The sequence below is a fragment of the Cavia porcellus genome, unplaced genomic scaffold (genome assembly GCF_034190915.1).
Source record: "Cavia porcellus strain 051 isolate PalLab524CR breed Dunkin Hartley unplaced genomic scaffold, mCavPor4.1 scaffold_31, whole genome shotgun sequence".
NCBI lineage: Eukaryota > Metazoa > Chordata > Mammalia > Rodentia > Caviidae > Cavia > Cavia porcellus.
Window position 1 is genome coordinate 30,279,114 of NW_026947514.1, and position 13,396 is coordinate 30,292,509.

The 13,396-nt window shown below is 40.9% G+C and overlaps 1 protein-coding gene across 28 annotated transcripts in view; it reads right to left on the reverse strand.

Moving 5' to 3' along the window:
- The window catches only part of Sipa1l1 (signal induced proliferation associated 1 like 1), a 334,454-nt gene that overhangs the window by 8,236 nt on the left and 312,822 nt on the right, over window positions 1–13,396 (reverse strand). For all 28 annotated transcript variants that reach the window (XM_063241579.1, XM_063241588.1, XM_063241597.1 and 25 more), the window contains 3 exons: window positions 7,716–7,952; window positions 6,672–6,837; window positions 2,134–2,380 (listed from right to left, as the gene is read on the reverse strand). In XM_063241579.1, the coding sequence (XP_063097649.1) occupies window positions 2,134–2,380; window positions 6,672–6,837; window positions 7,716–7,952 (650 nt within the window). The remainder of the gene's footprint in view (window positions 1–2,133; window positions 2,381–6,671; window positions 6,838–7,715; window positions 7,953–13,396) is intronic.

Sequence of the window (13,396 nt, forward strand, 5' to 3'; positions counted from 1 at the left end):
ATGTACAATGCCACAGAAAGGCTCTTCACAAAATGACTGTTAACATTAAAGTCCATGCAAATGAGAGCTAAAAGTAAACTTCTTACTTCAATGCTATCAAACTTTAGATATACATATTTACAAGGGGTTAAAAAGTTGCATCTATTATGCTAGACTGGTAAGCCAGAGTTTATTTAGTGCTTGTTTTCCCTTTCAAATTATATAAGGAAATGCTCTGAAATGCAGTTGCTAGCTATTAATGTGTTTAAAATTATCAAGGTTAGGGGGCTGGGGGTTTAGCTCAGTGGCATAAGCGCCTGCCTTGCAAGCAGGCAATAGTGAGTTCGATCCCTGGTACCAATAAAAACGAAAAAGACCAAACAAACAAACAAACAAACAAAAAAAAAAAAACAAAACGAAGGTTATGAGTAAATGGATGTCAACAAATACTGCAAAATATTAAATGTTTAGTTCTATTTAAACATGTTCCCACTAAGGCTAAGTAGGTGGAACAGATATTTTGTGTGTCACAATCCCTAAACCCTTCTATCTCTGGGTCCAATTTTCCATACAGCAGAAAGAAAAAAGCCCTTCTCAATTTTTCTAAATGCATTTCAATGGTAGCCAAGGCACAAGCTGAGGGATCAGCCCAACAAAGACTGCTCCATTAGAACATGAAATCTACACAATGCTGCTTGGCTTTCATGAAAGCAACAAGATCCTGAGAAGGTGGCCTGTTCCTTCCCTTCTTTCTTCACACCATTCAGTAGACTCATTCTATGGGCTGTCCAGAGACCTTATGGGAGCTAGATTTCTGGGCAGTGATCTCAGAATGCAACCCCTCAGAAGGCAAGCAGCCCTACTGTGATACGAACATGCAAACAGAAACTTGCCATGGTAGAAATTATCAAAACAAAAATAATAAAACAAAAAGAGAAAACCCCAACAAAGCTGCAAAGAAATAAGCACTTAAGATAGGCGGCAGGAAATTGCAAGAGTAATAGAATTCAGGAGGAGTGGTCCTAACATGCGGGCAAAAAGAGAAAAAGGCAAGGGGCAGGTAAAGTTACTATTATAGGTTTATTTGAGACCAGTGGTAGAAAATGATCATTTTATGTACTGATTTGGGTTCATTACAGGTGACTTTCTAGAGCAAAGTAAAACTAAACTTGCTGGGGATATAGCTCAGCAGCATAAGTCTCTGCCTGGCAAGTGCAAGATCCTGAGTTCAATTCCCAGTACCAAAACCAAAAACAAAAAACCAAAACAAAACTAGATTTAGGCTGTGTGTGAGTTGAGGAGGTTGCATGATTCCTGAGTGATTGTCTGCCGTGCTAGGAAGGGTGTGTGGGACTGTGTCACTGAAGACATAGGATGGAGACAGAGAAGTATTCATAGCATAGGCGAGAGCTCCCAAACAATGCAGGGTAAGCAAGTAGTTTAGAAAATATAACTGCAGAGAAGGAGAAAAAAATCTGTGACTATGAATGCACAAAAGATATATAAAGATTGCAGCAAAATTCACATAGGAAAAAGGATGACAGAGGAGGGACTACAGTAGTTTGCGTGATAAGCCATCAGGAGCACAGGGTCCCTTAGCAGATGTCTACCGGGCTAAACCACGGCTGTTAGAAAAGGAGTAAAACATTTTATGTGGACAGAGAGGAAAAAGGAAAGACCAAATGCAAACCCAGAGTTCCCTTAATCAAACTGGAGCCCAGCTGGGTCACAGAGAAAACACGAAAAATATGAACCAGTGCAAGCAGGTTGCAAACATGAATAAGCTTTTCCCTAAATAATGCTTGCTCACTGACATCAAAGGTGATACCTTTACAGCCTGGAATAGATAAAAGGATAATGGCGAATTCAGGTCTGTGGTAGCCATGGAAAGTAGGCAATACAACTTACCAAGAAACAACTAATCTAGTTTCAGCCAGTTTGCCCAATCCCAATATAAGCTGGCCCATTTGATGAATAACAATTTACAGACTGCTACTTTGGGGAGTCAAACTCAGCAGATCTTGGATAAGGTCCTGGAATCTGTTTGTAGCAAACATCCCAGGTGCCCATTGTGGTCTGAGGATGAGCAGTCATCTAACCACAGTACTTCCTCTGAGGATCACCCCTGAGAAAAATGAGGGGCTGCTCACTCACCATGAAGTGACTTCATTCCTAAGGTGTATGAAGGCCTCCGCAGAGGGAGAGACTTGGGGAGGGAAGGGTATGTGCTACTGAAGAGGACATCATTGGGCAGGGCTTGGTCCAGCAGTGAAGCCCTCGAAGTGAAGAAGTGCTCTCTCTGGCCACTGTAGATACTCTCATCTGACAACGTCCGGTGCAAGGCCCGCCTCGACGTGGGGGTGGTAGGGAAAGGAGACTGAGGGGAAGAGAGCGGCTGGAACTGGAAAACAGTCAAGGCAGGGAGGTTAGCGTTCTGGTTTAGATGCCCCAGACCGAGACTGTGGCGTAGGTGAAGTACCAAGGCCGCCACTCGGGATGCACCTTTGTCTATGTCTGTGCCCTCAAGGAGATCCTAGGTGTTATTTCTTCAGAGCCCAGAGCACTGCCCATAGCACATCCATGCACAATATGTCACTCAGACTTGGGACTAAGTGGATTTATCAATACAGTATGGCAGTTTTATTTGAATCCCTGTGTCTTTGACCAAATTGTGTAATCTTGAGTCCAATTCGTTTCTATAAAGTGGGGGTACCTGTCAGGATTATTATAAGCATTAGTGAAATGCTAAGACTGATTGCAATGGTACGCATCAATGGCAGAAGAAGTGACGCTAGGATCTTCAAGGAAACAGAGCCACAGCACCAGAAAAAGGAAAAGCAGTCTCAGAAGCTTGTCAGTCAAGTGACAATGTGTTTGTTGGACAACAAGAGCATCTGATTATCAAAATGTGTTAAATAATAGGTAGTTCTAGGTAAACTACTAAGTTACAATGAGTTTCTCAAAATACATGGATTTCATGATTTTGAAGGTTTTTTAAAAAATATATACCTCTATTAATGAAATAATAAAGAAGTTGATTTTACAAATGACAAATAGTTTCAGACAAATGTTATCTCTGTAATATCTGTATTTTTGCCTTGGTGACCAAATGTGATTTTACTTTGGAGAACAATGTGGAATGAAGTGAGGAGGAGGGGTGAGTCACTGCTGGCAGAAAGCCACTGTGGGACTTTCCATGACACCTTGAAAGGGCAAGGAGAGGATGATTTAGCAATAGCTAATTAACATGGTTAATGTTACAGACTCAGATATGCGGAACTGACACTCAAAAATTCATTCTTCTCGTCTGGGGCCAGTCACATTTCTGATCAGCAAGCCAAAGGTTAATCAAGCCAGTTACCTCTATTGTGGTGTGTATAGCTGCTGCACAAATTATTAATCAAACATACTCTAAATAAGCCCAAGGTACAACCAACTGTGTAAAAAAATGCATGATCAGTTAAATCCACAGTATATTTACCTAGAAAACTGAGATGCTATGCTGGTTTGTTAGGGACAACTGGTATGGAGTTGACAATTTTTCTTCTTACTTTATTAACAAGTTCTTAGGTTAAGTCGTTTGAGAAAAAATAACAAAAACAGAACTATAATTAGGAAATTAGATTATCACATAAGGTTTTGCCTAACTAACTATATCTCAGATCTCTAATACAAAACTGCTGCTAAATTTGTTTTTTTTAGCATTTCTGCTTTTAGTAAAAGGATTTCCTTTTCATCTCCACCTTGATGGTTTTGTAGGAAAGTCTCCAAACTCCTAGCCTCAGCTTCTCTGAGAATATGAATGTATTTCAAGACCATTTAGGTAATGTGAGTTATTATAAGTCATAGCATCCTGTACTACAGAAAGGCAGAGCAGGATGTGGAAGGAAGCAAGCTTCCCAGATGGCTTGCTGACCATTAAAATGTAGCAGCCCCGATCTTACTCAAAAACTGTGAGTTGTCCTCTCTCGTATCTCTTTTTAACTCTAGTAATAAAGGTGTACAAATCTATCCAGGTCCCAGAAGAGCCCTTGCCTGCACTGCAGGTTGTACCCAGGATCACTGGCCAGCATGCTTCCAGCTTTTGGGAAAGAACCACAGTGGAGGCAGGAGTCAAACCTGGAAGTGATTTCAGAGAGCACCCAGACAGGTGGGATGGGTTCTCTGGCTGTAGTCCTAGGAGCCCTAAGGGTTTCTTATAGATGCTGGAGAGGGTGGTTTAGGGGAGCCTCAAGAATGCTTGCAGGCTCCCTTTCCCATTAGAGAAAGTCAGTTCTTCATACTCGTCTTCTATGAGTAATTTTACTTTCTAAAAGCGTTCCTCGGTTTTGAAATCACTTAGGGACCACTGATCCTCAAATCTATTCACAGCTGAAGGACATCTTGCTTGCAGTCAGTCTCCTGTTCTTCTCTTTCCTTCTCTTCAGTTGTCACCTCTTCCTATGCTTTCCTAACAGCTCCTCCTATGCTTTCTCTAACCTACATCTAAGTGCTGGCTGGAAAGCAGGACTGAAAGTATGCACTACCTGTTTACTTGTCAGACTGTGCATGCCCTTAAGAAAGGAAGGTAATCCTGTCTGGGCTTGTGGGTGAGGTTTTGTAGAGTGCTACAGCTCTGCCTCTGTTCCTGAGGCCAGAGCTGGGGGGCGGCTGTGTGCAAGCTCTCAGCAGTGGCATAACTGGAAGAGCATTGCCACATCCTACCACATCCTGTGGCAGGCACCTTGCTCTGCTGGTAGATAAACATGGGAGTGATAGCGCATAGGTAGCACTCACCATCCAAAAGAGCCACTGTGGCATGTGAGTTCCAAGTCTCACTTCTCCTGCAACCCTAAAACCTGTTGCAGTAGCTTGAAGCCTCAAGCCAGGAGGACTGCAAACTAGTCCACATGCTCACCTCATTGACATAGCAGAGCCATGGTCATTCAGAAAACAACTCTCAGGAGACCCATGGGACTGCTCAGCTGAGCCCATCTGAAGCCAAAGCAGCTCAGAGAGAACAGAACAGCAATGAGAAATTCAACACTGCTTGAAGCCTTCTCACTACAGTGGGTCAGACCCTGCAGAAGCAATGCCTTTGCAGAGGCTCTCAGTCTCAATGCTGGTACAAGTTGCCCCTCTATTTCTAACCCCAGAAAGGTTAAAGTAACTTATTTTGGAAGTAAAAGCCAAGATCTGGAATAAGGGCAAAACACACATTAGCCATCATTTTTATGTGCACTGCTCAACTGAATCAAAAGAGTGATACCTCTGAGCTTGCTCCTTGCCAAAAATGTTAAACTAGGAATTAGAGGGAAGACTCCTTGCAGAGCAGGGATTTTTTTTCCCTCTCATCTCTAAAATGTGAAATAATTTTTATTTTGAAACGAGCACTTAAACATTTTAATACACCTCTTTGGGGTTTGCTGGATTAAGAAGTTTCAAGCACAGTTGTGTGCAAGGTTGCTAAGGAAACCACTGGTACCCTAAGTCAGAACTGTCAAGTGCTGGCTTCTGAGACAAGAAATGACAGAAGAACAGCCATATCATAAAACAATTCAGTGTATATATTCTTGTTAGTAAAGCATTTATTTCTCAGCAAAACTCCAGTGTGATCCCTGAGATACATTTAATGCCTATGAACGGTGATTTTTAAGTTGAGCATGTGTACGGGCCCTGTGGAGGAAAAGGTGCTGGGAAAGCTGGACAAGGGCACACAACTCCTGCCTGGAGTGTCTCCTGGGCTCCAGTCTCAGTGCGAAGCTGGTGAAATGAGGGAGTAATCCTCACTTTCATCTTCAACCTATTCCCCAAAAGTTTTCTAGTCATTGGAAACAGACTATAAGTCCACAAATATTAGAACAGAAATCTTCAAAATTTACTGCCATGATCCACCTGGGGTAGACCCCTTTCTCCTGGGCTACCCAATGTATCTCAGATTTAAGAGGAATTCCTCACCCCAGCTTAGAAAATATCAGCTCCTATCTCACATTTCAGAGGACAATGAGGCAGAGGGCATCACAGAAAATCTAAAGGACCCCAAACTGAGTGGGGTAAAACAAACCTTGTTCTACTCAAACGTATTTTACAGGTTTAGCCATGGACACACAAGCACACACGCTGAACAAGAATTCAGGATTGGTAGCTGGGCATGGAGGCACACTTCTGTAATACCAGCACTTGGAAGGCTGGTGATTACAAATTTGAGACCAGCCTAGGCTACAAAGTGAGCCCAAGGCAAGACTGAACCAAATGAGACCCTGTTTTAAAAAAGACCAAAAAAAGATGGAAAAAAAAAATAGAATTCAGGATTGGAAGGGGTAGCCAGGCTCCAGGAAGTGTCAGACTGAAATGGAAAGGTTCACAAAGCACACAGATCAAGGACAGTTAGCAATCATGTTGTAGATCTACTAGACTCAAGAGGTGGCTGATTACTCCTGGTAGAAATCATGCAGTCTCATGGGACACTCTAGAAGCAGCAGCAACTATGGGGTAGGGACAGGATAGCAGCAACCAATACTAAAGAGAGGTGGCTATGGGGACAGAGCACTGCAGAACACTGAACAGAGATTACTGGGAAGACTGTGTGATGCAGGAAATGGGATCCAGTAAACACAAACCAGCAAATAATGCCCCCTTAAAGGTGTACTATGACCCACGGCCCCATTACATCTGACTTCCAATTGCTTTTTACTCCAAGTTCTGCCTTGTACCTTAAAATTCTTCTGTGATTCAGCAGTTGGGCTTTCAAGATCAATAAGCTTCTTTAGATCCTCCTCAATGGTGGATTTGGAGGTTGGTTTTGGGGATGCCCGGAGGTCCCTAGTTGAAGTACGTAGTCTGGTGTGGGATATTTCATTGCCATCACTCTGATGGCGCCTGGGAACAAAGGTGGAAACCAAGTCAACAAGACTTACTTGAGTACAATAGGTTCTGACGGATGAGAGTCAATCGAAATGTATTAAAGGAGAGAAAAAGAGAAGTACCCCTGTCTACATCAGAGCCTACTCAGATACATGCTTATTAAAAGAAACATAAGCAATTTGAAACAGGAAATAAAGTCTGATGAGTAGAACACTCTAACAGGAAACTTAGTTCCACTGTGCCAAAATTAACAACAGACTCTTTAGAGGAGCACAGGATATGAATCTCAAATGCAACCTTTAACAAACAACAGCCTACAACAAATCCCTTAATTTTTTGCTGTATAACACATGTCAAAAAGTCTTATTTTTAGAAGTACTCACTTTCTAATATTCCCTCTGGCTTTACTGGCCCAGTTATGAAGAATTCTATGGGAAGGATGTGAATACTAGAATCAAAGGTATGGGTATAGTCTTAGAACAAGGCAGTCAGTTATTCTGAAGCATGTCCCTCAAGCATACTCTTGCCTAGGAGAGCTAAGATCCTCAAATTCAAATGCTAAGATTCTCAAATATCTGTGGGATATTTTACTTAAAGGATGGGGGTCAGAAATATTTTTTTTTTTTAAATAGTCTTGCTGTATAGTCCAAACTGGTCTTGAACGCTCAGTAATCCTCCTGCCTATAGCCTCTGAATGCTGGGATTACAGGTGTACACAACCATACCTGGCTAAGGCTGATAAGTAACAAAAATCTTACTTTAATCTCCCCCAAAACTGAGCCCACCATGCCTCCCAGCCTGGCCTCTCTGATGGAGGAAACCACCCCCAACCTTTTCAGTTCTCCACCATATTGAAATCAAACCACTCAGCAAGAGAACCAAAAAATTCTTACTTTCTTGTGTCCATAAATCCCACAGAGTTAATGGTTCCTTCAGGTTTTTTCCATCCAATCAGGTACTTGCTAGTAGCGCCCTGGCGAGGGTAGAATGTCCTAGGACCAGAGGAGGACGAGGAGGAGGAGAAAGAAGGTGTGAGCTGTGAGGAGGTGGCAGGATGCAGCTCTTCTTTTGGTGAACTTCTGGCACTGGAGAATACAACTGGGCTGGCAGAGTGCCGGGAGCTCATGGTACTGAGGAGGAGCAAGCAAAGACAAAAAATGACTTAAGCGAGTACCTTGGGGCCACCATGTCACTTTTAGAAGAGTGTCTAGGGTAGGGGCAATGGCCAGGTTAAAGAACAATGAATTTTCCATAATGTATCTAACTGGCTGGCCTTCTTTGCTTTTTCACTGTAATTTAAATGTTTATTCTCAAAATGACAAATGGACACTAGGGCTCTATCTTTACTTGAGAAGTAAAAGTAGTTAACACCATCAGGGATACTTTCAAGAATACCAGCAACTCTGAAGTTTGTCATGGTTGAGTCTAAAAGTGGTGACAGGAGAAACAGCAAAAGGTATAGCAGTCTCAGTGGCCAGCTGGCTGGTCTTCTTCTGAACAGAAGAAGCAGTGACAGTGGTTATCTCCCAAGGCCAGCGCAAGAAGAAAAGGGGTGCAAAATCAAGGACACAGCTCTCTGCTCATATCCAAGACCAAGGGGGCAGAGTGGAGCTCTCCTTTTTCATGGCATCTTGCATTAATATTAATTCCCATTGCAGTAGACTTTCAGCTGCTTGAGGGTTAGTGAATAACATGTGGACCCAACGCATTCCTCAGTGGTATCTCTGCTGGTCAAAAACTAATAGTCTTGATCTGGGTAAATATGGACTTTAGCAATACTGTGTCAATATTGACTACTTAGTTAACACAAAAGTCCTACAAATGCAAGATGATGACAAAGGGAAACTGGGCAAGAAGTATATGAGAATTCTACTATCTTTGCCATCTTTTCTGTCAGTATGAAGCTATTTAAATTTTTTTAAAGTAAACAAAAAAGCCAGATCTAAGATCTAAGCCAGTGCTAAGCCAGTATATACTGGTGAAAATGAATCTTGACATGCTCACCTCAAACCCTATCTAAAATCAATTCCAGTTGAATTGTATATGTAAACATAGATCTAAAATTATTCTAGACTATACATGATACAAACAGACATGTAATAGGATCATAAAGGAAAAGATTGAATTCCATTTAAAATTAAGCAGTTTTATTAATCAGAAGTCACAAAATATGATATGTGCAAAATATATGGATATATTACCAACAGGCTCCTATCTAAAATATGTAACTAAACTCAGGATCAACAGGACAACCTAGGAGAAAAATGGGTAAGTGATCTGAAAAGTAACTGTGAAGGACAATACCTAACAGCCCTACAAACACTGGTGGTCAACATCATCAGTTACCAAAAAAATGCAAATTAAAACTGTAACGGATCCCTACACACTTACAGGATGGCTACATTAAAAAGTTACATGATACCAAGTACCAAAAGGATATTAAGCAACTAGAATTTCCACATACTGCTAGATGGAGCACTACAATCACTTTGGCAACTGGTTCTCAACTCCCTACTAAAGCTAATACATAGAAACTACTCATCTACAAACTCAAAAGAAATGCACAGATATGTGTAGCAAAGGACATGCACAAGAATTTGTAATATTCCCAATCTGGAAACAACCTAAATATTGGTCAAAAGTTGAATGGGTACATGAATTGTGAATGTCCTCACAGTATGCGTACAGTAGTACCTCTGCTCACAAATTTATTTCTGGAGTTAAATTCGTGAACCAAGCTCTCATTGTATATAATACAGAAAAGGAAATGAATGCTGCCTGTGCAACACATGGTTAAATTGCATCAACATAATGTTGACTTATAGACACCAGACACAACATAATACACACAGTATCAGTCCACCTGTATTAAGTTCAAAACTTGGCAAAATGAATGTGAGTTTCTTATTCAGGGATGTGGTGGTCATGTTGGGGAGGACGTATGAGTGCCTGGGGAAGGCACGGGCATGTGGGTAATGTTCTGGTTTTTGATCTATATAGTGATTAGGGATAAACATTTAGGACCTGTGTCTTTTGTATAAATGTAATCCTTCCATAAAATATATCCTCAAAAAAAGCTAACGCTGATAACGTGGAAAGAGGAGGTAGCATCAGTCCATGAAGCTCGGTCAATAGGGCAAGATGTGGAAGAACAATGAGATATAGCAAAGCCAATCTGAAGAGCTTCCTACACTAGCTGGAGTCAATTACTGTAGACCAAACAGAATCACAGCTTTTGTCTTTGTAATTCCGTTACTGCGGGAATTCAAGAAGGAACTGGATTCAAATTTTTCAGAAATTTATTAACAATATAGACTAGTCTGACTCTAATAGCCCTAACAATTTTTCCCAAATATTTTTCCAGTAAGAGTGAAAAAAACTCTCCCAAACCTCAAAGCGCAATATAAACTGAAAAGAAATGCAATGTTATCTTTTGGTAACAAATATTCTATCTACTTGCTTTTAAAATTAAAAAAGATATAAAACTCTTCAATAAATGAAGTACATTAAGAAAATAATAACCAGATCTTTGTTAAGGAAAGGAGATTAGAAGTGAAAAGATGAAGTAGAAGAAAAACAGAAAGACAGAGGGTGACAAGTTCATAATGAGTGGCACCAGAAACTCAGATTAACAGCAGCACACAGTAACAGAGGTAGCACTGACAGACATGCTTCTGAAATACAGGAGCATAGGCGCAGCATACTTTAGCATATCTACTACACTGGTACAGTTATTTGGCGACATGATCTAGTCTTCACTTTGCAGGTCTTTTTTTTTTTTTTTAACCATATCAATCTATATACAGAACTGTCTCAAATCTCAACAGTATGCTAGCTTTAATTCCCTATCCTGATTGGTATTAACAAATGAGTGCAGATATGCTAGAGGTACTAGCAGTCCTCAAACTTTAGCATGTAAGATTGCTACCCCCTCCTCAGAGATTCATTCAGTAGGTGGAATAGGGTTGGGAGGCATGAGAATTCATACTTCTAACATGTTCCTAGGGATGCTGTGGTTCATGATCCATACTTTTAAAACCACTGTACAGAAGTACATTTGAAATGCCACATTTTACATTTTTCAATGTCTACTACCTTGATAGCACTGACATTAAAAATTTAGGGCTTTCAAAAACTGAATGCGTGGTCAAAATAGAAATAATCAGCTAGGTGAACAAAGTAAATTGCACAGTCCATTGATTTACAAGTCACTCCTCATTTTTGTACAAAATTGCACTGGTTTCCGTTACTGCGGGAATTCAATATATGATAGTAGAAACTTCAAAGTAAATGATAAATTAACAACTCATTTTTAAATGTAAGGAAGAATTACATATGCAAGTTGTATATTACATTGACTGTATTCAAAAACTAGTTGCTTTATTTTTATGGTAAGCAATTTAAAAAATAAAGTATGAATGATTCTGTTTACAAGTATATCCTGAGAAGGACAAATAAGACCACTGAATCTGATTATTGTTTTTGTCTGTGAACATGATAGCTGATACTAGTTCTCAGGTGTGAAATGCCAGGACACTTTTGTTCACTAATGGTTATAACCAGACAACCCTATTCAATAATTGATTAGATTTGGAAACAAAGGTACAAGCCAAAACAAATGAATATATTCATTGGCATGTCTTTCTTTAATGTATACAATTCACAGCAGAAACAAAATGAACATTTGGTAGGCAGATGAGCAGTGCTGGGGAGAGCTTCTAAAATACGTGAGTCCAATCCTAGAGATGTTAATTTAATAGAGCTGGGGAGGTGTTAGGAGATTTGGCAAAACCTCCCCTGAAGTGGTAAAGCAATTAGGAATGACTGCAGCATTCCTATTCTCATGATTTGGTTGAAATTTAACTTCATACCTTTCCAGACCCAAAAAGTGAATGCATGCAAGTGTTATTTCTTAAGTTATGGACTGTGGTCCATGTAGGTGCCGATGCTAATACAGTCCTGGGCTCATGTCAGATCTACAGCCTCAAACCTCTTTATTTTATAACATTTCTGAAAGATTTCATGTTTCCTAGAGCTCAAGAACTACTATGCTCTACACTGCACTGTTTAAGAGATCCTGCACTGTGAACAACACTCTCCAGTGGGTCTGTCTCTTGTTCTCCACACATGAGGTTCCATCTGTGGGCTGGGCTCCCTAAAGCTGACAACCCTGGTGGCCTCAGAGCATCTGGAAGACATGTTCCTATCCACTTCACCTAAAGAATCTCTGAGGTGGATTTAATTACGGTGCAGCTACCATGAACTCACCAACTACTTGCTGTTTAAGGAGAACTATGGAGCTGTACTCTCATTATCCTGGAGAGTTCATGTTAATTCAATATGTTGCAATTCTGTTTTACTCATGGTGATTTGAATGCCTTCATAGGAATTATATAAGGTATGGCACTAGTAAGATGGAAGGCGGGGAAGCGATGTGTAGTCATAGCCTGATACTCAACTGCTTTGAAACTCACCATATATGGTACTCAACGCATTTTGACATGAAATTTTGTTCCAGTACTATATTTGTCAACTGTTTGGCACTCAACCAACAAGCTAGAACTTAACCATGTCAACTGCCTTGTGATTCATTACCCTTTCCAGCCAGAACAATCTGTTTGGTATTCATTGTTTTTGGTTACTTGTTGTGTTTCCCAGAACCAATTAAGGGTGAGTACCAAGGCGTTACTGTGTTAGAAGGGGCAACTGTACTACTGTTATCTTTCTCACTACAGAAAAGGTAAGTTTAAATGTGAGTATAGCCAAACTAGACCACTGAGAATTCAACCAGGGAGTCTCTGGATGAACACATATATAATACTGCACATAAAAAGTGGGTAAGGCGCAATAGGGTAACCCTAAATCTATGACAGCCTGTTCAAACTTCTATTTCGACTTGATGTTCAAAGAAAACTAAGAACCATAAATGTGCTGCAACCTGGTGATTTTACATTCCCAGTAAGGGTGAAACTTTATAGAAAGGGATGACTGATTTATAAAAGTGATGCTACTCATGCTGGGTGCTTCCTTGTTGGTTTTGCAAGGGATGAACCACCTGGCTGGTGGGGGCATACAAATGTCATCAAAGCCCTCATTGTCAAACCTATAAGGGCCAGGGAACCATTCTGAATTTCTGCATCATCGCTGAGACCACCCCTTCTTACAGAAAAACATCTGCCTGCCACAGACTGCTATCAAAAGCTGTTGAAGGGAACACTTGGAGCCAACTACTATTGAGGAGTGGGATGAAGGGCTGGGTTAAGACAGGCGAGGCCTGCTAAGGATGATGTTTTCAGAAGGCAAAAAGTAGCAATCAGTCACCTGACAAATGGCTATGGCAAATTCTGGGCCAAGGCTGAATGCTGGCCTAATCTCAAGGGGAGGGTGGCTGATCAGAGTTCCTGTGATTGTTGTACAAATAACAAGCATTTGGGTGACAGCTAATGTAGAGGATAATGATTAAGGAGGATTCCTCCCACTGTGTTCAACACTAGCCAGTTCTGTCCTATGTCCAATACTAGGCTCCGCCCTTCAGGGGGCCTTCCAGAGACACTAATTCTAAAGCCCCAGGGAA